Source organism: Cetorhinus maximus, chromosome 15 (assembly GCF_964194155.1).
Source record: "Cetorhinus maximus chromosome 15, sCetMax3.hap1.1, whole genome shotgun sequence".
Taxonomy (NCBI): Eukaryota; Metazoa; Chordata; class Chondrichthyes; order Lamniformes; family Cetorhinidae; genus Cetorhinus; species Cetorhinus maximus.
Window position 1 is genome coordinate 20,020,530 of NC_135893.1, and position 27,257 is coordinate 20,047,786.

Genomic DNA, 27,257 nt, shown 5'->3' on the forward strand with positions numbered 1-27,257 from the left:
GCCTGTCCATCAATGGTGAGCAGGGAGTTCCAGAGCAACCTCACGTTGGCGCACGAGCTGCATGTCTTCTCTGTGAACTCCTCTCAGGGCGCTCTGGATGATGGCAGCAGCTCCTCCACCCCTCCATCAGTGACCGTCGCATCTGATGAGGCTGCAATGACTGGGGAGATGCTGTGGTACTGGCCGCTCCCTCCCAGGTTGGGCCAGTATAGGTTCCAATGGCCAGAGGACAACCGCCTAGGTCATCAAGGCCAACAAGACTGCAGAGTCAGTAGTCTGTCTCCAATGCAGGTGCCAGTGAGGGAGGCACCGAGATGTAGCACGCGGAAACGTAAGTTAAAGACACCATGAGCACAAGAGAGACAGTTCACGGGTGATTTTCTGCTTATTTATGTTTGGCTTATGTGTCTGCTGGCGTGGACCTCAATGGTAATGTCATTATGCATTCAATATGACACAAGCATTAAATTTGCTTTGGTTCTGATAGCCTGAGTATGCTTCACCTTTTTTCTTTCTGGTGCAAGGCATGCCTGTATGTAATGCTGGATGTGAGTGGCTGGATACTTTATTGCACAGGCAGTGAATGGACTTTGGATGCAAATGAAAGGGTCATTTCAGACATCCAGGATGAAGGTAGCAGCCCTGGCATAAGGTGGAAGCAGGTCTTTGTAGCCTAGCTGAAGGAGCATTGGATCAAGGCATCCCTGCCTCCATGGAGGTTACCAAGGTCTGCCTCCACGTCCTCAGCATTCTCCTCACCCTGCTCCTCTTCTGACTCACTACTGGATTCACCATCTTTGGCCTGTGCAGCTGCGTCAAGATCCTCTTCTTCCAGTGGAGAGCACAGCATGCAACCACTATCAATGATACTCACTCTGGGGGTATTGTAGTGCACCCCCTGAACAGTCCAGGCATCAGAAGCACACCTTGAGAAGACCTATGGTCCTCTCTACACTGCCCTTGTGGAGGCATGACTCCTATTGTAATGCTGCTTTGCCTCTGTTGGGTGGCAGAGAGGCATCATAAGCCACTTTTTCAATGGATAACCCTTGTCAGCCAGCCATCCATCCAGCCGAGCGGGAGCACTGAAGAGCCTCATCACCTGGGAGTGTGTCAGGATGTAAGCGTCAAGGGAGTTGCCAGGGTACCTTGCACAGACTTGCAGAATATGCATCCAATGATCACTCACTATCTGCACATTCATGGAGTGGAATCCCTTCCTGTTGACAAAGGCACCCAGCTGACCCGCTGGCACCTTGATGGCCACATATGTGCAGTCATTGGCACCCTGGATGCTGGGGAACCCAGCAATCATTGCAAAGCCTCTGGCTCGCTTAGCCTGGCTGGCCTCATCCATACAGTAAAGAATTAAGGTCAGTACCAGCCTGAACAGAGCTTCTGTCACTAGCTTCACGCAACTGTGGACAGCTGTTTGGGAGACTCCACACAGATCCCCCACTGATCCCTGGAAAGAGCCGGAGGCATAGAAGCTGAAAGCCACTGTGACCTGCCAGGGGGTGTCCACCCACACAGTCAGAGTTAATCTCGGGCCTAATCATCTGACAAACGGAGGTCACAGTCTCCCTTGAGAGGCAGAGCTTCCTTCGACATTGCACCTCAGACATATTGAGGTAGCTGCATCGCCGCCTGTAAACCCTAGCAACAGGATAGTGGCGCTTTCTGCGCCCCTTCCACCTTGGACAACCTACTGGCCTTGTGCCCCTTGTACCTGCACCTCTCCTCCCACAGGTCCCTCCCCTGGAAGCTGCACTGGGACACCTGGCACCCTCTCCCTTCTGTCCCTCTCTTCCTCCTTAGAGGAGGTGCCACCAGCAGAGACCACAATCCCCATTACCAGGGTAACGGAAGGCTGTCTGATACCTGGAAAGGTCCACAAGGTCTGAATCCTCCAGGGGCTTTGGGGACACCAAGTCCTGAAATGAAGCCTGAAAACGCTAACAATGAAGCTCCAAACAGAGATGAAGCTGCCAAGTACCAATAAGCAACCAGAAGCAAACTATCTCCAAAGCTCCTCACTACTCATACTGGTAATGCTGCTGACCCTTTGTATTCTGCCTTTGGATGAGGTTTAGCAAATTGTTGGCTGCCTGCCTGCCCATTTTGCCTGTGTGATGAGTATGAAATCGCATGGGCAATGTAAAATCTACCTTAATTGCCTTTTTAATGGCCTTAACTGGCCTCATAATTGATGGCGGGCGCAGCTCTGACTCCCGCGCACACCCGCCGACCAAAATATTGTGTGAGAGTGCGATGACGTCAGGACGGTTGCCCGACGTCATCATGTGCTATCTTACGCTTGAATGGGTCGGGTGCGCGCCCACCTGCTCAGCAAAAAACTCTGCCCATGGAATTGTCAAAGTCAGTAACTCCAAGCCTTGGGGTTTCTGTGCCACTTTTTCATCTCATTGTAAGTTGGTCAGTATTTCAGACAGCTGCACAATTTAAGTAGCACAACCTGTCAACTTGGTATTAACAACTGCATTTTTTCCCAGCGAGGGCTCCAGCAGCATCCACAACAGTGACAATAATCCTTTTGAATTGTAACAACATGTTAGATGATCGGGTCTTATAGGACCTGAGGATCCAAAAATATTTAATTGAGACTTCTTTCAAACATCTGTATAAATGACAGTTTTTCACCTGTGTACTGAAGAATTTCAGGGTAAAGGCTTGCTCATGAGTCAATGTTGCTCTCTCTCCCTGGAGATTGAGCAGGCATCCTGGTGGCAGCTAGTGAATTGTGAGCTGGCACAATTTTCTCAGCTGAAGCAAATCGCTTTGGGCCTGGCAGCCTTCTGGCTTGGTGTCCAGAGCTCAAGTGTTTGAAGAACAACAGCCACATTTTTAAATGGGTAAGGGACTCTCATCAGTAACTTCTGGTTTGTGTATTCTTAGGTGTCCTGTCTGCCTTGGAATGATGAACCTCTGGCACCAGAAACGTCCCTGATGAAAGAGGAACTGGAGAAGGTGAATCGGATGGGAATTCTCACTATAAACTCCCAGCCCAACATCAATGCTAAGCCGTCAACTGACCCCATTGTGGGCTGGGGGCCAGAGGGAGGCTTTGTGTTTCAGAAGGTAAGAGTAACCAGGATACAGGGAGATTAAAGAGATGCTATTAGGGGTTTAGAAATCCCCAGTTCTGAATCCAGGGCAAATGAGGATAGGCCCTGAGAGAATGTATGTCTTCCCTGAAGGCAAAAAACAGTTCTGACCAGTTGAAGTCTGAACTGTGAACTGTGCCTGAATCCTCCCCTTCCTTTTACAGGCCTACCTTGAGTTTTTTACCTCCTCTGAAAATATATCTACTCTACTTAAAGTTCTGAAGAAATACAAAACACGAGTGAACTACCAGATTGTAAATGTGAAGGTAAGGACCAATCAGTCATGGGTGGGGCTGCAAGTCCTGCAGTAAAGGAGGTAACTGAGTTTCACTGGCACTTGAACAAAAGTGCTAGGAGTAAGCTCAAGAATTCCTCTTGGTCTGTTTATCGTCTGTTCTTTCGTTTCTCATTCATTTGCAGGTGGCTAGGGATTCACTGATACCTTCGTCAGGAGACTAAGCAGGAATTTTCTAGCTCTGTGCCTGGGAGAGGCTGGTCATACTCAATTAAATATTTATAAGAGCTTCGAAGCCAACCCATATCCATCCTAACCTCAGGCCTGGATTTAAGAGCATTGTCTGTGTGCTAACATTTACTATCCTCATTACACTTTGTAGCATCTGCAATGTTTGCTGATTGGAGTGAAAAAGTCCAAAAGCCCATTTCCTTAGTCATGCATAACTGCTTATTTGAACTGATTTCCTCTGTGTTGATCAGCAGTGGAGCTAAGTGACGGCTGCATCACAGGGTGTGATCATAAGGTTGCCAACTGTGATTAAATGTATTCCTGGAGGTTTCATCACATGCCTTGCCCCAACCTCCAGTCATTCGTTGGCCAACACATCCATCCGTCCTTGTGGTGCACTGCTTTTGCTTTGGAAAGCAAAAAGATGCTTCTTCCTACCGCCCTCTGGATCTTAACCCCACCACCGAATATCAAGTCATTGTTTACAGCCCTGTCACTGACCTCATCTCCTCTAGAGATCTTCCCCCCAACAGCTTCCTGCCTTATAGTCTCCCAACCCGAACAACCCGCTTCTACCTCCTTCCAAAAATCCACAAACAGGACTATCCTGGTAGACCCGTTATTTCAGCCTGTTCCTGCCCACTGAACGTATTTCTTCCTATCTCGACTCTATTTTTTTCTCCCCTTGTCCAATCTCTTCCTACCTACATTCACGATTCTTCTGACGCTCTACGTCATTTCAACAATTTTCATTCCCTGGCTCTAACTGCCTCCTCTTCACAATGGACATCCAACCCTCTACACCTTCATCCCCCATCAGGACAATCTGAAGGCTCCCTGTTTCTTCATTGAATCGAGCCCTGAACAGTCCCCATTCACCACCACCACCATCTCTCATTGAACAATTTCTCCTTTAACTTGTCCCACTTCCTGCAAATAAAAAGTGTGGCTATGGGCACCCACATGGGACCTAGTTATGCCTGCCTTTTTGAAGGATATGTGGAATATTCCTTGTTCCAATACTTCTCAGGTCCACTCCCACAACTCTTTTTTTTTCCAGTGCCTTGATGACTATCAGTGCTGTTTCCTGCTCTCATCTGGAACTGGAAAAATGTATCAGTTTTGCTGCCAATTTCCACCCTTCTCTCGCCTTCACTCGGTCCATCTCTGACATTTCCCTTCCTTTCCTTGACATTTCTGTCTCAAATACTGGGGATAGATTGTCTACTAATATTCATTACAAGCCCAGACTCCCACAGCTACCTCAACTGTACTTCCTTACACCATGCTTCTTATAAGACTCCATTCCATTCTCCAAGTTTTTCCATCTCCTTCGCATCTGTTCTCACGATGCTACCTTCACATCAGGGCTTCTGACATGTCTTCCTTTCTCCTCAACTGAGGATTCCCACTCCCCCCCATTGTGGTTGATAAGGCCCTCAACCGTGTCCAATCCATTTCCCACACTTTTGCCCTCACCCCTTCCCCTCCCTCCCAGAACCACGATAGTGTTCCCCTCATCCTCACTTTCCACCCCACCAGCCTCTATATTCAAAGGTTTATCCTCTGCCATTTCTGCCACCTCCAGCATGATGCCACCACCAAACACATCTTCCCCTTACCCCACCCTGTCAGCATTCCATAGGGAACGTTCACTCCATGGCACCCTGGTCCATTTCTCTATCACCCCCAACACCTCAATCCTTCCCATGCAACTACAGGTGTGACACCTGCCCCTTTACCTTCTCTCTCCTCATTGTCCAATGCTCCAAACACTCCTTCCAGGTGAAGCAGCAATTTACTTGTACCACTTTCAATTTAGTCTACTGTATTCGCTACTCACAATGTGATCTCCTCTACACTGGGGAGACCAAAAGCAGACTGAGTGACCGCTTTGCAGAACACCTCCGCTCAGTCATCAAGTACAATCCTGACCTTCCTGTCGCTTGCCATTTCAATTCACCTTCTTGCTCTTATGCTCACATTTCTGTCCTCGGCCTGCTATAATGTTCCAGTGGAGCCCAACACAAGCTGGAGGAACAGCACCTCCTCTTCCAATTAGGCACTTTGTGAAAATGAAATGAAAGTTTCCATAGTCCCAGAGGACCATAGGCTGCTCTCTCATCAGAGAGAGACGACTGGTGGTAAGTTTAACTTGAGAGTCACCACACCTCAGGCGAGGGATGAGGTTCAGAAGGATGATCTCAACCAGTACAGGAATTGAACCCACACTGTTGGCGTCACTTTGTATCACAAACCAGCCATCCAGCCCCTTCTGGACTCAACATTGAGTTCAACAACTTCAAACCATGAACTCTGCTCGCCATTTTGAATTTTGTTTGCCAGTCAGTGTCTTGTTTTTGCTTTCAGACTGAGCAGACCTTTATTCTGCTATTAACACCTATTCTAGATCTATTTTGTTTGTTTACTACAATATTACCATTCCCTTCGCCTTTTGTTTCATGACATATTTGGTATTTCATTTCCCCTGCCCTCTTAAACCTTTCCTTTCATTGCACCTGACCCTCCTTTTTCAACATCAGAAAACCCATCACATTTCTACCTCTCTTAGGTTTTGAAAGAGTCATATTGGACTCAACATTAACTCTGTTTCTCTCTCCACAGATGCTGCCAGACCTGCTGAGTTTTTCTAGCACTTTGTTTTTATTTTGTTGTCAGGTCTTGTATTGCCCTTGTATCCTTGCTAATATGGCTTAAGTGAGAAATTGCAGCTATTTTCAGCACTGATTCATAAGATAACTTTGAACCTATATTAATGTTGCAGGGTGAGAATATAAATAATGCATTTGACCTGCAGCCAATTGCAGTTACATGGGGGATCTTCCCTGGACGTGAGATAATTCAGCCCACAGTGGTGGATCCCATCAGCTTTATGTACTGGAAGGTAAATGCAATCAAACCTGGTGTAGAATAAAACATTATAAACTTCTAGGTTGCTTTGTAAAGAAATGATAGCGGATGTATTTTGTAACTGTTCCATATCCTTTCCCCGCCATGGGTCTGAACACATCAATCTTCAGTCCTCTGACCTGTATGTGTGGCAATTCCCAATGTATAGCTTTGGGATTTCTGTTGCTACTTTGAAAGGTTAACCATTCAAAGACATGGTGTTAGGCCCCTTCCATTTGAAAAATCAACAACACAATTTCTTATCAACACTTGCGCTAATCCCCCAGTGTGCACACTGCTTTGTCAAAGGGAAAAATACATTTTCTGTAAAGAGAGGAAAAGCATGTGTGTAGGTCGGAGGGAAACAATGTGTGTTTTGGGTGGGGTGGTGGGGGCAGACGGCAGTCTGTAGCCTCAGTAACGCTGTACTTTGTTCTCAGGATGAAGCCTTTGCCCTGTGGATTGAGCAATGGGCCAAATTGTACCCAACAGGATCTCCCTCGTGGCAGATAATTCAGGACATCCACGACCACTATTACCTGGTCAATCTTGTGGACAATGACTTTCCATTTGAAAACTGTCTCTGGCAAGTTATGGATGACCTCTTCAAGTTAAAAGCATCTGAAAAGACTTGTGGGTCTCCAGGATGTGACCCACCTGTGAAACCGTGAGATTGCTAGTTGTCCTGCATAATACAATGTCAACAAGGTCGTAATCTGCTTGTTTAATGACAGACTTTGTGTAGGAGGAACACCTCACCCCAACCTCCCATGTACTAGCCAGAATCTTTTTTTACAAGAGTGGAATGGATTTTTACTGTAAAGTTTGGCTCTGTATTTACTTTAATGTACAGTGAATTTGCAATATTTTCACAGCTCTGAGTGCAAGCACTATGCTGACTGAGGTCATGGTTCAGGTTGAGTTTGTTAATGTGGAGATTACCTGTTTAATATTCCTCTGTATCCCCATGATTCTATGGGGCAGAGTGCAGGATCTCATTACATGTCAACTGGCCATTACTCATGTGGAGACAAAGGTGAGTCTTGGTAGCACTAGGCAGAGAAAGGGAGGCACATCTGAAACTCACTTGTCTTTGCCCAATATGCAGATATAAGCCATCCAGTAGACACTGGACTAATCCAGAGCAGGGATGGTGTGTGCTTGTGTACCTCCCCCCAGTACCTAAGTGGGATCTACTGCACTAGGCAGACTGTTTGTGGTTGCCAGAAATTCTCTTCACAAGAAGTAATGTCACTCCAAGAGCAAAAGGGATCAGGAAAGAACAATTGTCAAGGGACCTCAGTAGGTAATAGAATGATGCTTGCCAATACTGGGCCCTCTACATTCATGACACAAGACGAACATGATTTGATGCTGATGTCTCACTTCTTCTGGGTACTGTGGAGTTCAGTGATGAGGTCAGAGGATGGGCAGAAGGTGAGAAGAGGAAGAAGAACTTCAAAGTCTAAGTGGAATAAACTTTTATACAGTTTACGATTTGCTAATAATGCAGGAGAACAGCTGGCTCCAGTTGTAATTCACTTGAATAATTCTCATTTGTTCCCGTTTTCAAATTTCTCACCTTGACATGTGGTAGAACTAATAATATATTTTGTTTTTTTTTGCAGTGACGATGTTCAATTTTTATGCATCCTTTTATTTAAATAGCACTTTTAGGGTTAAGTTTAGGAATTGGCCTTAGTGCTAACTGCTACTAAGATTGATCTGCCCAAACTTAGTTATTGATTAATATTGCTGCAAATACACATATAGCTGGGAGCTGAGAAATACTAAAGGTTTATAGTGACAGTATGAGATCTGTCCAGGGTCTGCAAAAATATGACTGTAAAGTAGTGGAATGGTGTAAAATGTTCCCCAATGTAGATTTTTTTCTTCCCCAATGTGCTATGACAATAGGAACAATGTGAGAAGCTCCAGGGCAGGCTTGGGGAATTAGAGCCTGGCTTCTTGGACCCTATGCTGTGGATCAGAGGAAGCTGTGCTACAAGTGGCTGGATGTGAAACCAGCTTGTTTTCTGGCTGTAGAGTGATCGAACTTTCAAGGCACCTGCATTGTGTCAGCTTGGCTCAATGGTGGCTCTCTCCTCTGAGGTATGAATTTGCAGATTCAAATCTGCAGACATTAGACACATGATCCATGCAGGAACTGCAAGACAAAGAAAATTGTAAAATGATCCCCTGTAGATTTAGCTGCTCACATCTCACTGCTGTTTGTGAGATCCTGCTATGCACAAATTTACTGTCATGTTTCCAACAGTGAGTACACTTCAAAAGTAAATAATTGGCTGTAAAGTGCTTTGGGAAGTCCTGAAGTTGTAAACGACGCTATACAAACGTAAGTTCTTTATCATGCTGGGAACTGTACTAAGTAATATCCTGAGGTTTTATTAGAAGGGAGCCTTAGCACCAGGAATTAGCAGGTTGTTTCTGAGCAGGTTTCTACATGTTTCAAGCAAAAGCAGGGGTTTAATTTCAAGCAGAAAGCTGGCAATCCTACATGGGCTTAACTGGTTTTGTAACATTTAGTGACTAACTTTAGACGGGGGGTTTACAGAGGAGGGGGAGGGGTGATGCTGCCAGATGGATTGTTTTCTGCACCTCGTACATTTTTCTTGCATCGTTGACAAGCTCAAGTTTTAAATATCCACACTGCTGTTGAACAGACATGGAGTGGAGGAGGTGCAAATATTGGAATGCGGAGAATTAGTGTGTGAAAGGTCAGCATCCACAGCCTTTGAGAATTATTTTCAGTTGATATTTCTAAAACTTCCCTGCAATGTGTTAGACAGTTAGTACAATATTCATACTTCACCTCATCATGTCTTAGTGGGTCAAGCTTCTGTTTGAGCATATAAAAAAATTGTCGACTGAAAAAGACATACTGATTCAACCAATCTATTACGCTGCTTCGTCCAGATGGGGTCTTGTGGCGCATTAGGTAACATCCCCACCTCAAAGCCAGAAGCTCTGAGTTCCAGTCCCACTCCAGCCAAACAGGTTGAGTATCAACCTGCAAATCTTTCTAACGCACATCAAATGCAGACGGTAAGAATGGGAAAGATTCCTGGTCAGCCATGTGATGGAAAGAAAGTTGGAATTTCTACCATCGCTATTCAAAAGTTCCACTCTACAACATTCACTTAAGTGCATGTTGCCACAACAATTTGGACTTTGAATGATTTGTAACACACTGCAACACTATGCAGACACGCCCCACCCTCCCAGTGCCACCTCATGCAGATTTTTGTTACCTATCTGCTGAAACAAGGTACCGGCCATTTTACAAGCATTCAGTTTCACAGTACAACTCATTCTAGGGCAGCCTTGAAGGCATTTCTGTGTTTTCATTTTGCATTGGCTCACAGTAACACTCAATTCTGTTATCGTATGAATCTACGAAAAAGGAGACATTAACTTCATTTATCAAGTCTGTCCTATCCTGGTTAGTTCAATGTCTGTCACTCTCACAATCTCCTTGAAGAGACAAAAAAATAAAGTATGGCAAATTTAGGAAAAGCTCCACTGCCTCTCTGATCAAATTCCAGAAGATCAGTGATGGTGATACAGTGTCCACATAAATATAGAAAGGCCATTTTCAACTCATCCATCTGTCATCTGAATGCATGCTGCAAAAGATCATGTCATGTGAAGGCAACTTGCTCCACAGGTTGACCATCTCAGATCTGACCTAGTTCTGTGCTTAAATAACTTGTATTTTTGGCCCTTAGTCATCCCCTGCCTATTGAGCTCAAATAGTCTATCCATTTGGACTAAGTATTTTTTTTTAGTTATTTTAAAGGTTCCTTTCAAATCTTCTCAAAGTTTGTTTAAAATACAACACCGTCAGCTCTATCTATCCTTGTATCGATCTAGTGGCCTCCTCAGCTCCTTTGCCAGGGCCTGTACCGTCACTCATCATGAGAGAGGACCAAATTGGCACACTATTATGGATGTGCCCTGGCCAAGGCAGGAAGCTGTTTCTTGTTTTAATCCTTAATTGTCCTGACAATGTATCCTGGTGTCCTGACAGAATGCTCATGGCTTTTCAATAACCAACAGATAATAACCTCTAGGTCCAACACAATGTACACATGCTCAGTGATCCTCAACCCAAATGCTTCAGCCTCCACTTAATTAAGACACCTGAAAGATACAAACCTATTTCCACCCTCTTCCTCCCTCTCAACCCCATCGAGGTCTACCTGCAATCTATTTATCTCATTACACTTGCAATTGTGCATCAGTCACATCTTGTAGATACTTCTCCAATGTCTTCACACATAATTGAGAAAGGTGATGAAGATCAACAGCCCCAGTACAAATCCCTGGGTGACTTGACTAATGACTGGTCCCCCACCCTGAACCACTACCACCAATATTTTTTTTAAAGTAATGTGGCCAGTTCCTTTTCATTTTTGGAATCTGCCACCAATCCCACAGGACTCTCCTTGGTTGATAGCCTGTTGTGTGACACCCGAATCTGCTCGGAGAAATCTTTCATTGGCTCTTCATCCTTAAAGGCTGTGACTTCTGCCATGCCACACCTAGCCACAATACTTTTCTCAAATGTACACTGGGTGCCAACAGCTTCAGCTGAGATTGATGCTGATCAGTGTCCTTAAACCTATAAAATTGTTTCTGCTTTGGTCTAATTTGTCTTTGGACATGATCTATTGTCGCAGTTTGGCTGATGACAAATGCAATGATATCGCGGTCCCTGTTGACCAGATACCATCGCCAACCCACCAATCTGGATGTCTAATACCACAAATTGGCCACTACTGAAACCAGGTCCTGTATAACACACCTAACGGTTGGCGGGCAGGTGAAAAGGCCAAGAGGCCTTTACATTTTTTAGGAAACCTCATCCACGAGCGGGATGAGGTTTCCTAAAGTTAATATATGTTAAATAAAAACTTTATTTTGAAATTAAAAATATGTCCCATCTCATGTGACACAGTCACATGCGGGGACATGTTTTATTAAATTTTCCTTGAAGTGTTTTTAAAAAAATATAAAGACAATCTTCCTGAGGCAGCTCCCTGCCCCAGGGAGATTGAAGTGCTCTTTCGCGTGCATGCGCGAACTGCGCACCAGGCCCACTCTCCCCCCCAGCCACACAGGTAGTGCTGAGTGCTGCCGCTCACAATCCACGCAGAGTGGGCCTTAATTGGCTTGCCTGCGTGAAATCGCAGAGCGGAGCCAATTGCGGCGGGCGGCTTCCTGACCGCTCCCGCTGAGCCCACCCGACGAGAGAAAAATTCTGGCCCAAGATGTACAACGCTCTTGTCATTACTTCCCTCCTCTGGCTGAGTCCTGGACTTTATACTGCAAACACATAAGGCAGTTGGAACAATTTCACATGCGTACTCTTCACTCCATCCTCAGCATATGTTGGCAAGACCGGACGGATCAACAATCTCAAAATCTTAGACCCAGCCCAGACAACAAGTATTGAGGCAATGCTCCTGAGAGCCCAACTGCGCTGGGTAGGCATGTAATTAGAATGGAGGGACATTGCATTCCCAGACAGCTGCTGTATGGACAGCTAGTGCCTGGCAAAAGAAATAAAGTTGGCCGCACAAGTGCTACATGCTTTGGGGAAATCTGAAGTGCTGCGGCATCAAGCCTAATCAGCTGGAAGAATCAGCGTGAGATGGAACTCGCAGGAGAGCCCTGATGCTCAGAGCTTCTGTCACTTCTGAAAAGGATCGACGTCAAGGTCTTATTGCTGCCCATGAACAACGTCATGGAGCACCATCTATCCATGTCACAACATATGAGTTCCAATGCACCAACTGCTTCCGACTCTGTGCATCCAGACTGGGACTACATAACCATCTCCATATTCATCGTCTTCGTCAAACTTGAAGGACAACCATCAATGTAGGAAGTGCAGCAGCCAATATGTCACAGCAAGCTCCCACAAATAGCCATGTGATAATACCTGATAAGCTGCTTTTGTGATGTTGACTGAGGGCTAGATGCTGGTCAGGAGCCAAGGGATCTTTTACATCCACCCGAGCAAGCAGATGGGGCCTCGGTTTACAACATCTCATATGAAACATGGCACCTCCAACAGTGCAGCGTTCCCTCAGTACTGCACTGGAGTGCCAGCCTTGATTTTCATACTCAAGCCCTGGAGCACTTGAACCCAAAACTTTGTGACTCAGAGGCGAGAGTGCTATCAACTGAGCCACAGCTGACACTGATGTGTGATAGTGCATAGGTTGAGCATTATGCTGGAACGATTACCTCTGTTGTTTAGAGCAGTGAGACACTATTCACTAGTTTTAGCTATGGCTTGCAACATTCTAAATGTGCATTAGCTGTTACTTGAGGTGCCTCCCTCTGAGATACAGCCATCACCCCTGTTTCTTTCACTTTCCTGCTCCTTTTCATCATCCTATTTTGTTCTTCTTAGTGTTCAGCTCTTTGGGATATCGCTGCACTAGCAATTTGTTTTTATAGACGTTGATTGATGGGTAAGGAACAGGAATCGCACTTTGAACTCAGTGCACTCACTCGCTGGTTCACAGAGTTTACAAAATGAATAAATGCTTTGAATTGCTGTTATGCCAATCTGGCCTCAGGAATGAATTCCAGCAACACCAGCTGTAACCAAACCTGTCCTTCAGCATTATAGCCTATTCTATATTCAACAGAAATCTCTCTTATATCAGCACAAGATGTGTTTGACAAAAGCTCAAAAATTTCAATATAAAATGTTAGAAAATACACATCATTGTGTACCAAAGAGGATAAGCTGACATTTCAAAACTAAGTTTTTCATCAAAACTTTAACCTGTTTCTTTTTCAGAAGTTGACTTACCCGTTGCTCTTTTTTTTCCTTTGTTTCTCTCAGTTTGTGTTTTCCAGTGTTATAAGCTTTGCTGGGTTTGTTTTGTTTAATGTTTGTTCTGAGCAAGCAATTTATCCCTGAACCTTCGGAGTGACCATCCCTACTGGTCTGTCTCTTGTTGAACAAGATCCTGTCTCCTGTTCTTCCGCTTGCTGTAGACTTGGAAATATATTGCCATTCCTTCACTGTCATTGGGTCAAAATCCTGGAACTCCCTCCCTAACAGCACTGTGGGTGTACCTACACCACATGAATTGCAGCGGTTCAAGAAGGCAGCTCACCACCACCTTCTCAAGGGTAATTAGGAATGGACAATAAATGCTAGCCTAGCCAATGATCCCCACATCCCCACCCCATGAACAAATATTTAAAAAAAGACTGTTAAAGGGTTTTAGTGGGACCAAATTCCAGAAATGATGGTGTCTGTTCAATTCTATCACTTTAAAATCATTCAGAATGAAAAAGGTTTCATTGAAACCCAAAACCCATAGCATCCTGTAAATGTTGTAAATCAGGTCCTCACCTTGACAGCAATCAACGTTTGGATTTACTTCAACCATCATTTTAAAGGCCATCATATTACATCAACAGAATTTTGTTAGGCAAGGGGATCAAGAAGGTATAGATTGTCCATGTTCTAAATGGATGCTGGACAGGCTCAATGCTTTACTGTTGTTCATAAGACAAAAATGCGTGCAAAGACATGTGCACTCAGACAAGCGGATGTGTTTTAAATTTTCCTTAACCAGCCTCCCTCCTCAAAAAAAGGAAATTGGGCATTGCCCATGGTTAGTGCACTTCCTTCCATTGAAGCTTAAAATCCACAAATCACAGATAATCCAGAAAAGAGGGATTCCTTTCCCTTTAGTTAGAAAGCAGCTTTAATTACTCCTCATTCAGCTGCATCTTCCCCTAAGCAATACAATCATGTGTAAAGAAATTTGGAGAGATACCAGCTGGAAACTTCAAATCCAAATAAAGCATTGGTTTAAACTTATTCCTGAATTAGCACCCAGACAGATGACAGACACAGTCAGTCTATTTAATATCCAACTATATTTGTCCACGGTTTTACTACAGCACACACACATAGGCCTGTAGCATGAGGGATTGGGTCTCGTGATACCAATAAAAATTGGTAACTATAGAAACTCATTGCTATGTCTGATCAAATATATTGGAAAACAAATCTCAAAAGGCCAAACAGTTCTGAATAAAATATTCTTCAGCCATAGTCAGAATTAAATACAGGAAGTAAAGAAAACAAATTCTAAAATATTCCAAATTACAGAGTTTATAAGTATACACACAAAAAAAATTAACTTGAAAAAAACACACAAACTACAACTAGTTTCAAGAAAAATTAAACTCAAAGATTGATTCTGACAGATCAGGACCACATAGAAAAATCAACGAGAGTGACTGGAGAGAAAACACAAGCAGATAATTTTAGGATTTAAAATTGATTCCACATATTTTCTCTTTGTTCGGTCCCCAAATGCCATGAGCAGGACCACAGAGCACTGTCCCCACCTCAGGTCTTTGCCATGCTGCTTGTAGTCTAGGCACTGGGAGATTACAAAGTCAGATGTCAGGCTCCCTTTATCCTGTCTGTAAGGAAATGCTCAGCCATCAAATTGCCCATCTGGGATCAGAAACCTACCGGAAGAGGAACAAGGACAGTTTGACACTGGACACACAAGGCTCTTGTCCACACCTGGAACAGCTTGCAGGGTTTCAATAATTCTTATTTTCAGCCTTCTGTTCACCTCCACAAGCAAAGACAGTCAGAAGCCTCATGCCCATACTGGCAAAGCTCGATACTCACTCATCCCCTTTCGGTAATCGTAGATCACCCTGTTTTACAACAGTCAAGCTGTACCAGGCAGTGAAAACCTGGGGGGGAAAGCAGACACATCAGGTTCAATTGTGCAGCAAGTGGCTACAGTGATTATGAGAGTATCAGTTTTATATTGTATAAACATAAAACTCAACATCTTCAGAGACCAAATTGTTCCCTGCTTAAATCACAACTGAGCCAATTTTTATTACAACATTGGTGACCTTATTTATGGTGTAGAACTTTCAAATGAATAACAGTTGAAAACAAAACACTAACTCTGCATTTGATGATAATGGTGTCCTGGTGTATCTCGTCCGAGACAAAGGAACGGCCATTTCCTTTATTGTCACCACTGATGATAGCATGTGATCCAGGAGAGGCATACACAACACCACAGCCGGGAACATGAACAGCAACTCCAGAGTCCTTCTGCCATGCCAGTTGTTCCACCAGATAAGAAGGCACCAACACAGGGGGATATGGTCACTAACTAAAATCATCTATATTCCAAACTGAAGGAGCAAAAGTGTAACAAGTAGCTGGTAATTACTCTGGACTTAATAAGGAAAGAAACCCAGCATATAAGAGGTTCAGGCAGAAGTTAATAGGTGTGAAAGAATAGCTCAGGGAGTAAAAACATCACCCAGTGTTACTAAGCCATCCTCAGCCTGTGACTGATCTCATGCAAGATAGCAGTTGGGACTACAACAGGCCTTAGAGAGAAGGGAAATCATCCAGGGTTCCTAAAATTTCTGGGTTAAGGAGGGTAAATCAGCCAGGGTTCCTGCTTCCGATAACTGTCCCATGATCCTTGGGTTACCGAGAGGGAAAATCTCCCAGCGTTTCTTCTCATGATCATTGTCCAGTGACCCCAGGTGAAAAATGGAGGCGTGTGATTGGCAAATATCCTGTCAACCCTTAATGTTTGGTTCAGAAATGGAGAATGGTCAGTGGATGAGAAACCAGAGTAATTTAACAGCGAGAATCAACACCACCTGGAAAGCGGCAATTGATCTTGTAGTTTTTAACTTTGGTACCTACATCCGACATCAGGATTCTGTCGTCCTGAGCGGCAAACTGTCGCAACACTTGCATCTGTACGAAGCGTCTCCGCCATATCTGCCATGCCTTTCCCTCCAGCTTCTGCTGACACTGTAGGTGGGAGAGAAGCTTAAGTTAGTGCGAGTACCAAATCAAGATGGCTACCGAAGTACGAGCAGATTAAACAACCACCAGTATCCTCACTACCAACATTGCAGGGATGGGGCACTTCTTATGTTTATTTTTCAACAAGGACAAAGATCAACAGCTGGACAGAGCATCCTCCTAGTTCTGCCACAAAAATGATCGATAGTTCAACAAATTAACATCTGAGGCACAGAGTAGATCTGAAAGCTGGTTCTACATGGGAGGTAATTCTGCAGAGAGGCTGTCTTTCCTCCTGAAGACTTTCCTTACATCAGTACATGTCACTATCAATGTATTTATACAGCTCCATGACTTATTAACATGCTGTGAGCAAGAAGTTTGGGGGAAACGTCTGCATTGAATATGTGACTGACCATAGCAGCTGATCAGAGCCAAATAGAAACCGCACGCTTCTCATCCCTGGAGAGGGAGAAGGGGTATAAATGATGGGCCACCCTCAGGCCTACTAGTGACAGAAGCATGGTCACATTATCACCTGCAAGGCCCCTTCTGAGCCACACAACATCCATACTTCGAACTATATCACTGCTCCTTCACTGTCGTTGGGTTGAAATCCTGGAATTCCCTCCCCGCCAATGTTGTGGATGTGCCGACATGACATAGACTGCAGCAGTTCAAACTCTTTCGAGTTATCAACAGTCACAGATTGCAACTCTTTCGAGTACAATCACAGTTCTTGGTTTTCCGGGAGAGGGACATGAACCCACAACCCTCTGATTCAAAGGCGAGGGTGCTATGAACTGAGCCACAGCTGACACCTCCTGCAGCAGTTCAAGAAGGCAGCTCACCATCACCTTCTCAATGCCAATTAGGAATGGGCAATAAATGCTGGCCTATAAGTGATGCTCACAAGCCAGAACAAATAAAAACATGTGCTGAGTTCAGGGCAGCCCTTATGTTGCAGGGTAGAAGAGGCAATTAATGACCAAGGAGACTTGGATAGAGTGGGAGAGTGCTTCCCTTCACCAAAGTTAACACTTAAAACTCCAAAATACTTTCAGATTTTATTATTCTTATTTGTCCAGATTCTGGATTATAGCCCAGACTATGAAACAAGTTTAAGGATTTCAAAGCCAACAAGTAATTATGAAAAATTAAATCCTAGTTAGTAGCCCTGCTGAAAGTCATTGCAAATTGAATCAGGACAGCTGGCCAATAAATAATCCCTTGCCTATTTATAATCACCCATGTTGAATACTGAAATTAAATTATTTAAGTGTAAACTTAACAAAATTAAACATTCAGCATGCAAACTGGTTAAATAAAATGACTTGTTTCAAATGTGATTGACTCACCAGTCCCCTAGTCACTAACATGCTTACAGTGAAGCCCTTCCATTGTTCCCAGATCGCTTGCACTTCCTCAACTCTTTTCTTTTCCAGGAACTGTTGCAGGAGTGTTTTGTGCCACCAGATTTTCAGAAATCGTTTCCTGCAGAAAAATAAAACCCGTTTGCAATCACATCCTTAACTCATTAACCCCACACAGTCCTCCCCTACTATGCATAAAACCACCTTTGGTTATAAGTTAAGACAACCAGTGATACGAATATTTCTGGAACAACACAAGACTAATCACCATAACTGATTCCTGTAGTGCTTCTCTGCCCGATATTCCATGCCATTCTGCAGATTTGCCTGCTTCCGTGCCAAAACGTTACGAACCCATCGTGACACGAATTTCTGGGATATGTTTCTGGAATGATGTCTGACTGCTTGCATCTGTGAAAGGATCATGGACACTTTATCATACTGAGATGCTCCTGGGCTGCAGGCTGTGGCTCAGGTAAAGATCACTTGGTAACATTCATTTGCCTTCCATGGGCTGACAACAGCCAGCAAACTAAGCAAAGTGCTGGAACATTTCATTTGCTCCAGTTTAAGTTACCTGAAATTCTGGCACAAATCTTCTCTCTGTATTGACATTAAATATAAGCACCATCAGAAATTATTACACTGCTAACTCCGATGACACTTTAATGCTCCCTCACCCATCTTATTTTTGCTTCCTGAAGAAGCTAACTGCTGGGCTCGGATTTCACTGATACCAGCTGCCCTCCAGTGGCTGGGGAGCATTGAGATCAGCTAACTCAACACAGATCAGGCACCCATCCTAGGATCTGCTGGCTTCAATGGCTCAGTACCATCCTAGGTGCTGCCTTTTCCCACCAGGCCACAGAAGAAACAAGTGTTTCTAAGCAAATGTTCTCATCTTGAATTTCAACAAATTTTGAATGAAATCACAGAAAAGCAACATCAAAGTAATAAAATTCTGGGAGTCAGCAGATGCCTCTCCTCACCTACCTCTCTGTACCAGGTTCTCAGTACTTTCTGTAGGATTCGCTCATTCCGTCTTTGTAGCAGTAAAATCAGCTTACGATGCATGGTCAGTTGATTTATCCACATCACAAATACTGAGCTTAGTCGCAGCACTGAAACTTGAGCAGAAACAGTCAATGCCCATTGTTTTTGCTGATGCATAAATTCAACCCAAGAGAGAAGGGACCTAGGAATGGGCAAAAAAGGAAATTAATTCAAACCTAGCAGTTTATTCAAGAAATAGCTGAATCCTGACTTATGCCATTTTAGCTGAGCTGAAACAGGCAACAGTGAATGGTTACTGTAAAAAATTAGGTACAGCAATGTTGCATCTCTATAATGCTGAATTATGTCTCAATAGAGCCCATTAGTTGATACTATAGTAAAATGCTCTATCTTGCTGTCTTGTGATACACACTGCCCACAGTAGAACTGTAGTGAAAAGTTGTGCTGATAACAACAGTTCAATTGTAAAATTTAAACAGCAGCATCAAATAAGGTAAAAAGAGATCAAATAGACCCAGTTTCTATGCAGTGTATAAATAACAAAGCAAAGTTTAGAAACATATTCAAAACCCTTATACACACAAGTTTCATCCTAATGATTTGTGATGTTATGTGTTGTGAACTACAACTGGGGATGTGTTTAAATTTCTGCTCTGTACTTGGCAGTGATGAAGTGAGGAAGGTAAGGGATAGAGAAATAGGAAACCAAACAGCAGCTGGATTTGCTTTAAACTACTACAAATGGTGTGAGAGCACAGGGATTATTGTGGCCTAGTCATTACCTGCGGAGTAAAGTTAGACGGTAGAGTCTGTCGGCTTCTTTCTGTTTCCAATATAATGCTACCATCTGATGAAGCGCAGCCTGCATCACTCGCTGTTGTGCTGCAGATACCATCATCCTCAGCCGCACAGCAACATCTTTTCGTTCTGAAAAGGCAATAAATTTGAGTCTAGTCCATCTTTCAAACTGCTAAAGATGAACATTACAATAATGGGCCAGTTCTGTTCTACAATCCCAGACACCTTTCTTGTATAACATGCCTGGATAAGGTTGTTTTTGTTATATTCGTTCATAGGATGTGGGTGTCTGGCTAGGCCAGCATTGATTGCCCATCCCTAATTGCCCTTGAGAAGAGAGTGGTGTGCAGCCTCTTTGAACCACTGCAGCCCATGTGTTGTAGAAACACCCACAGTGCTGTTAGGAAGCGAGTTCCAGGATTTTGACCCAGTGACAATGAAGGTGATCCAGTAACAGTGATACAGTTCCAAGTCAGGATGGTGTGTGACTTGGAGGGGAACTTGCAGATGGTGGTGTGAAAGTATGGGAACCATGGTAATACACGTGGATGATATTTAGTAGAGCTGCAACACTACAAAACCTGGATAGGTAGAGAATTGAAGACAACTGAATTTTTAAAAAAATATTTATTTCCACCATTAAAAAATGTTTTTCAAAAATACTTCAACCAATCAGCAAGGTTGACACACACTGCGCACTCAGACTGTACAAAACCCTGCTGGCTCTCAATTTACTCTTGCTCATCAAAACTTAGAGAAAATATTTCAGGGGCCAGAGCATGTTGGCAATAGATAGTGGGCAATACTTGAGATTTCATTAAAATTTTATCTACCTTTTGATATCTATGGTTCACAGACACACACACATACACAGATAATGGTGGTCATTAAAACAATATGCATACTATGTGTGGTTCACTGGGATAGGGTGAGGAAAGAGAGAGCAACATACATAGACAGTGTCTGTACACAAGAAAGATAACAGTGTGCACTGAAACAATAGTGCAAACTCAATAAGCAGTTAATGAAAATGTGAGTGTTGGCACTGCTGATGGCAGGAATATTCTCAAGTCTGGATTTCACATGTCACTATGACACAACCTCACTGTATTGCTTTGTGTTTCAGTTTCCTCCCCTGGGTGTGGGGACACAGCCACCATCACAACTTCTCTGCAATTTACTGCATTTCTGAGCAGCTTTCGATAACCCTAGACTGACAGCCTCAAAAGCAGCCTGTAATTTTACAAAGGATTTCCGACATTCTCACCTTTCACCAAGTTGGCCCAGGCGTTAAGCAGCAGCCTCAGTCTCCTCTCTTCAATGTTACCAGCAAGCTGATGGGATAGCTGGGATAGTCTGACTGCCTCCTTCCAACTTCTGAAGAACTATTAACAAATCCACATTCAAACAGTAACACTGTGTTCAACTAAGAAGGTGGTGCAAAATAATAGCAATAGGACTAACAGAAGCAAACCTCACTGTTTGACAGCAAGCTCACGCCTCAGCTGCTGACCCAGTCTCCTGCTTTGCTGAAGCTCAGATACTTGTGGAGGTTTAATGTATGTCATGCTCTACATGCCTGAAGCTAAGCCAAGAGTTTCAAGAGACTGTGGAGCACATCACAGCAGAGCCTGATCTTGTCCTTATCTGATACCACCCTAGGTTGACAGGGGGAAATCAGCCATTCCCGATTGCTAAATACTGCTAGAAAATACATGTGTGGCTATAAAGTAAGGTTGGTCAGATCATCCCCAAGGTTAAACAGCCTCCTGCTTTTCACTCCCAAGACTGACACGTGGAGAATAATCACTTGGTGAGGTGGTGAAGACACTGGCTGCAATTTTCCGGCCCCCCGAGCCCCGAGCTTGATGCCATGGCATGCAAGGCTATGGGCCTACTGCTGGAAAATGGGATTAGAATAGTTAGGCACTTGTTTGACTGGCACAGACTCGATGGGCCGAAGGGCCTTTTACTATGCTGTAGACCTCTATGACTCTATGACTGCTTGTTGCTGGGATCTTCCAGTCCCGCCAAAAGTCAATGGACTTTTAGTTGGCCCGTCGCATCCCCCAATGCAGGTCACACCATGGTGGGACTGGAAAATCCCGACCACTGTTTCTCATGGAACTGCATCCAGCAAGAGTAAGTGCCTTCAGGAGAGAAGGAAAAATTAGTGAGAATCTCTTTTTTCCCTTTTCTTCCAATTTAATGTATTTGGTGTAAGTTTTACAAAGAGTTGTTCTCCTCAGGTCTTTTCAATATGGTAGTGAAGTTGTGCTAGCCTCGTTGGCCAGTTCCCAATGCTGCCCTCATGTAGCCTGTAAATAATGCAATTACACAACAGCCTGGTCTAAAGCTCAAGCCGTAATTCACCAGCAAATAGCAGCTGTTCACTGACTTATGTAACTCAACAACACCAATATTTACCACTTGAACAGGGAAACCTGTGTAAACACTGACTTTAATTTATTTTAAACAGTAAAACTAAAAAGAGTTTGTTTTGTGTGAGGGGGGAAGAGATAGAATGTAAGACAAATATGGAACGGTTACAACATTTTTTTTAAAAATCAGCCTACTGCTGAAACCTTTGATTGTGGCAGTGGAGTCATACACGTGGCACCTGTTGGACATGGAGCAACATCGACTGCCAGAACATACGTGTCATTTCACTGAACACCATTTCTGACAGAACCCATAACAGGCATGGGACTGGGGGCACTTCCCTGATCCACAGAGAGGGGAGAGGAGGGTAGAAGGTAGGGGAGAGGAGGGTAAAGAGGAGGGTCCTCTGGTGCAACATTATGCACCACAATGGGGGAGAAAGGAAGCAGTTTGTGTTCAATTTTAGGTGCTCCAACTTGTGCAGGATGTTGTGGCTTTGGAGGGTGTCCAGTGATTATTCATCAGGTCAATCTTTGGGAAGATGCATTGAGATCAGATTGAGGTCTTTAAAATAATACAAATTGACAGGGTAGATGCAGACTTTTCTCTCCAGTAAAGTTGGACCAAGAGGGCAAAATCTTGTAAGTCAGCATAAATTGATTAAAAGTGGAACAGAAAAATGTCTTCATATAAAGGGCTGGGAGGATGTCAAACGTCTTAAGAGGCTAAGAATGCAAATTCAACTGAGGTATTTAAAGGGGAGATCATTATCTGAACAGTGATGGTGTTAAAGGATTGCAGAAAGAGTTTAGAATGGGATCAGAGTTGGAGCTGGTTTGGCTCTCAAACAGATGGAGCAGATGCAATGAATAAATGTCCAAATCCTGTTCCTATGAAAGTCCAATTTGTGCCTTGAATACTGGGATTACAGAACAGGAGGAGCAAGTTCACCCCATGGAGCTGATTTGTTGTAACCCTGCACCATCCTGAACTACCTCTACGGCGAGAACATAAGAAATAGGAGCAGTAGATCATATGGCCCTTTCAACCTGCTCCACCATTCAATATCACGGCTCATCTTCTACCTCAACTCCATCTTCCTGCACTATCCCATAGCAGGAGCTAGGTACTCTTTGGAAAGCACCAATTCCTGTTCTTCAATTGTAATTACTTTATACAAAAGAATGATGGTTCACCTACTATTTGAGTAAGGACTGTGTGTCGATGTCTGATAGATTGGCCTAGTAACGTCCTCTGTCTCCAACAATGGGCAGCTCTCTGTGCTATTTGCAGCTGTCTGTGATACTCTGAATAGCATCTGAGCTCACAGCGATACTTCCACCAGCTAAAAATTCCCCACAGCGCTCGTCGGGTCTGTCCAGTTTGGAATGCCCACAGGTTCTGCCGCCTCTCCTCTGTCCGAAGGGTGGCTAAGTGCCAAGCCCGCAGATACCTGCCCCAAGGAATATCACATCAATCAGTAACATTTCACATGCATCTTAGGAACTAAAGATTTAGAGTTACCATCAACACACTTCACCTTTCCAAGAAGAATTAAGTTATGGAATAGCAAATACGTGGAGGCCTAGAACTTCTTGCACAGTCTTCGGTCTAGAGGGGTCACTCACTAAACTGGGCCTCAGGGCACAACTTTAATCTGAAGTGGCTGAGTCTTTCTCCAGCTCAAGCCTCTTTGTTGCTGCATCCACATCAATGTGAAGCATCACTTTACATTTCAGGCCTCTGCCCTTCGAGTCTTCATCAATTAACAGGACAGGTCTGTGCACACAAAAACCTCACAACAAATGCTCCCCCTACCTCCAGTGATCTACTGTTGACTCCTGGTGATCTACTGGCATCTCCTTGATCATCTAATGCCATTTCTGGTGCAGGAAATAATTCATCCAAAATGCAGCTGTCCAACAATAGATCTGCTGCGGATGTAATGCAGCATCAGACTGGGGCCTGGCCAGTGTGCTCCAGCTCTACAGGTACTGAAAGAGTGCCCACAGCAGGGACATCCAACAGGCAATAGGCTGGTAACCTAGCTCCCAATTGGTATAAATAAAGAGTAACTGGAATTAAGCTCAGTGAATCTTTAATTTTATCCAAACAGCACATACTTGCAGTAATAATCATGTCAAACCTGCGTTGCACCATCCCATCTGCCACTGTCTTCATATTTCTCTGACTCTCTGCTTTCTGCTGCCAGGTGCTGAGGATCAACAGCTTCACCTTCTGTGCCTTAACATAATGGAAATTAGCCTGGAGGTCGTAGAGTTGCCGTATCTCTGGAGAAGGCAACACAACGTACTGAAGAAGAATGACTCACATAGTGAACAGGAAATTATTTTCAATGAAATAATTAAAACCATCACTTATTAAGCCACTGACAATGCATGGAACGTTAATAACTTAAGGCAATAAGTTCATTTTCTCTGATGCTTACTTGTGAGATCTTATACAGAGGATCAACACAGACTTTTGCAGGGTGGGAAATTAGTGCAATATCCTGCACCAAGGCCAAACCACAATGGGGGCCTGGCAGTGGGAATGTCTGGGGGATGGGGTGAGCAAAGACTGAGTGGAGGGTCTGCATGGGTGGTCTGAATGAAGGGGCTGAACAGAGATTCGGTACAGAGAGGGTGTGTGGAGATGCTCAGTGGAAGGGTTGAACACAAGAAATAGGAACAGGAGTAGACCATTTGACCCGTCGAGCCTGCTCCACCATTGAATACGATCATGGCTGAGCTTGGGCTTCCACTCCATTTTTCCGCCCGCTCCCCATATCCATTAATTCCCTGAGAGACCAAAAATCTGCCTATCCCAGCCTTAAATGTTTTCAACGATGGAGCATCCACAACCCTCTGGGGTAGAGAATTCCAAAGGTTCACAATCCTTTGAATGAAGTAATTTCTCCTCATCTCAGTCCAAAAGGATTGGCCCCTTATCCTGAGACTGTGTCCTCATGTTTTAGACTCCCTAACTGGCAGAAACAATCTCTCAGCATCTACCCTATCAAGGCCCATTCAGAATTTTGAAGGTTTCAATGAGATTGCCTCTCATTCTTCTAAACTACAGAGAATGTAAGCCCAATTTACGTAGCCTCTCATCATAGGACAACCCCCTCATCCCGGGAACCAATCTAGTGAACCTTCACTGTACTGCCTCCAATGCAAGTATATCTTAAGTGTGGGGACCAAAACTGCACACAATATTCCAGATGTGGTCTCAACAAAACCCCGTACAACTGTAGCAAGACTTCTTTATTCTTGTACTCCAATTCCCTTGCAATAAAGGCCAACATGCCATTTGCCTTCCTAATTGCTTGCTGCATCTACATACTCACTTTCTAGGTTCCTTGTACAAGCACACCCAAATCTCTTTGAACGTCAAAACTTTCAAGTTTCACACCTTTTAAAAAAGCATTGTTTTTCTATTCTTAGAAACAAAGTGAATAACTTCATACTTCTCTACATTATACTCCATCTGCCATCCTGTTGCCCAGTCACTTAACCTGTCTCTATTTCTTTGCAGCCTCTATGTGTCCTCCCCACAGCTTAGTTTCTCATCTAGCTTGATATCATCAGCAAACTTTGATTAATTACTTTGTCTCTTCATTTAAGTCACTAATATAGATTGTAAATAGCTGAGGCCCCAGCAGCACTCCACTATTCACTGCCTGCCAACTTGAAAAAGCCCCATTTATGACTACTCTCTGCTTTCTATCCATTAGCCAATCCTCTACCCAAGCTAAGATACTATCCTCAACTCCATGAGTCCTTATCTTGCCTTGTCTTTTGTGTGGCATCTTAGCAAATGCCTTTCAGGAATTCAGGTCTACTACAAGTATCCCTTAGCTACCCGACTAGTTGCATCCTCAAAAAACTCTAATAATTGGCCAACAGGAAGGGGTGAGCAGTGGGTCTGTGCAGAGTGGGCGAGCAGAGGGTTAGAGATAAGACTCATTGCTTCCCATTCTCAGGAAAAAAATGGAGAGAAGAATCACTTCCATCTGAAAAAGTTTAGACTTCAGTCACTGGAATTTCAAATGACTCTGGAGGATCAGTCAGTAATATCCAGGTGATAACCAATCTACGCAAACAATATTGCAGATGACAACCAGTCTAACCAGATGACACTGCATGTGATAACTGGTCTGCCAGGTTAACACTGCAGATGACAACCATCTGCCCAGGTGCACTGCAGGTGACTGAAGATCTACTTGACTCCCTAGTAATTTTGATGCATCATCTTTTCAAGTGTAAACACTGGTCCTACCCTGGCATCTTCTATACTGACACTCACTGCTTGTATATGTGCGCCATTGGGACATGGCTTTTTGAATTTGCCGACACAATGTCTCTCTGCATCTTCTGTCAGCTTCCAGTTTTTGTAGTAAACGCATTTTCCAAAGGGTCAGCACAACTCTGCACTGCCGGACAAAAGAAAACCTTTCAACCAACTCTCGGGATCTCCAACGGCCCTGCCTCCACTGGGTCCAACTCAGAAACGCTCTGCAGAAAGAAAATTACACACGGATTCTTATTCACAGTAATCCTCTACATACAAATTATCAACATTGAACCTGAAACTGTATTGGTGCCTGAACCTGTTTTCCTATAGCTCTGTTCCTTGATGACAACAGCACAAAATCGTTGCGGCTGTGTTCAGATCACAATGCTTGAACTATAGTTTAAGGAGTTAATTAAAATCTAAGAACCTAATGTTATATTCCTGATGATGACATTGTCATCAACAACAACAACAGCTGCATTTCCATAGCATTCCTCACTTGTAGGCAAATGTCCTAAAGAGCATCATGTTAAAGATAAAATTATAACACAGGAAAAAAACATGACTGGCACAGTTGCTGCAGTCCACCTGGACTGATCTCAAACACTATTACACCACTTCTCAATCATTCCTCCTGCAAATAGCTCTCTGATCCTTTGTGTACCACACATTCACCATCTTCCACAGAAATACATTGAACCATTCAGCCCAAATGATCTATGCCAGTGTTTATCCTCCACGTCAGTCACCTCCCACTCTGATTCTCTCTTCCCATCCTGTCCTTATATCCAAAAAAAACTTTGAAAGCAAGGAAAGAGACAGTGAGACAGAAACGAAAGATAAACTTGCACTTATATTGCACCTTTCATGTCCTCAGGATATCCCAAATAGTTCACACACAGTAAAATACTTTTGAAATGTAGTCACTATTGTAATTTAGTAACTACAGCAGCCAATTTGTCCACATCAACTCCCACAAACAGCAATGTGATAATGACTAGCTAGCCTGTTTTTGTGACACT

The 27,257-nt window shown here is 43.8% G+C and overlaps 2 protein-coding genes across 3 annotated transcripts in view; one reads left to right on the top strand and one right to left on the bottom strand.

Annotated features, from left to right (window-relative positions):
• Window positions 1–8,817, top strand: part of mthfr (methylenetetrahydrofolate reductase (NAD(P)H)) — a 30,072-nt gene extending 21,255 nt beyond the window's left edge. Inside the window, exons 10-13 of one of the 2 annotated variants that reach the window (XM_078557985.1) lie at window positions 2,917–3,099; window positions 3,290–3,391; window positions 6,377–6,496; window positions 6,942–8,817. In XM_078557985.1, the coding sequence (XP_078414111.1) occupies window positions 2,917–3,099; window positions 3,290–3,391; window positions 6,377–6,496; window positions 6,942–7,172 (636 nt within the window). In that variant the 3' untranslated portion in view covers window positions 7,173–8,817. The remainder of the gene's footprint in view (window positions 1–2,916; window positions 3,100–3,289; window positions 3,392–6,376; window positions 6,497–6,941) is intronic. The other variant, XM_078557986.1, reaches the window with a different exon arrangement.
• Window positions 8,818–14,713: 5,896 nt separating this feature from the next.
• The window catches only part of LOC144691113 (uncharacterized), a 67,077-nt gene continuing 54,533 nt past the window's right edge, over window positions 14,714–27,257 (bottom strand). Inside the window, exons 14-24 of the mRNA XM_078559186.1 lie at window positions 26,248–26,456; window positions 24,086–24,230; window positions 23,140–23,392; window positions 20,825–20,942; window positions 19,542–19,686; window positions 18,739–18,940; window positions 18,014–18,156; window positions 17,731–17,866; window positions 16,268–16,378; window positions 15,212–15,279; window positions 14,714–15,042 (exon numbers count right to left, since the gene is read on the bottom strand). Of these exons, the coding sequence (XP_078415312.1) occupies window positions 15,009–15,042; window positions 15,212–15,279; window positions 16,268–16,378; window positions 17,731–17,866; window positions 18,014–18,156; window positions 18,739–18,940; window positions 19,542–19,686; window positions 20,825–20,942; window positions 23,140–23,392; window positions 24,086–24,230; window positions 26,248–26,456 (1,564 nt within the window). The 3' untranslated portion in view covers window positions 14,714–15,008. The remainder of the gene's footprint in view (window positions 15,043–15,211; window positions 15,280–16,267; window positions 16,379–17,730; window positions 17,867–18,013; window positions 18,157–18,738; window positions 18,941–19,541; window positions 19,687–20,824; window positions 20,943–23,139; window positions 23,393–24,085; window positions 24,231–26,247; window positions 26,457–27,257) is intronic.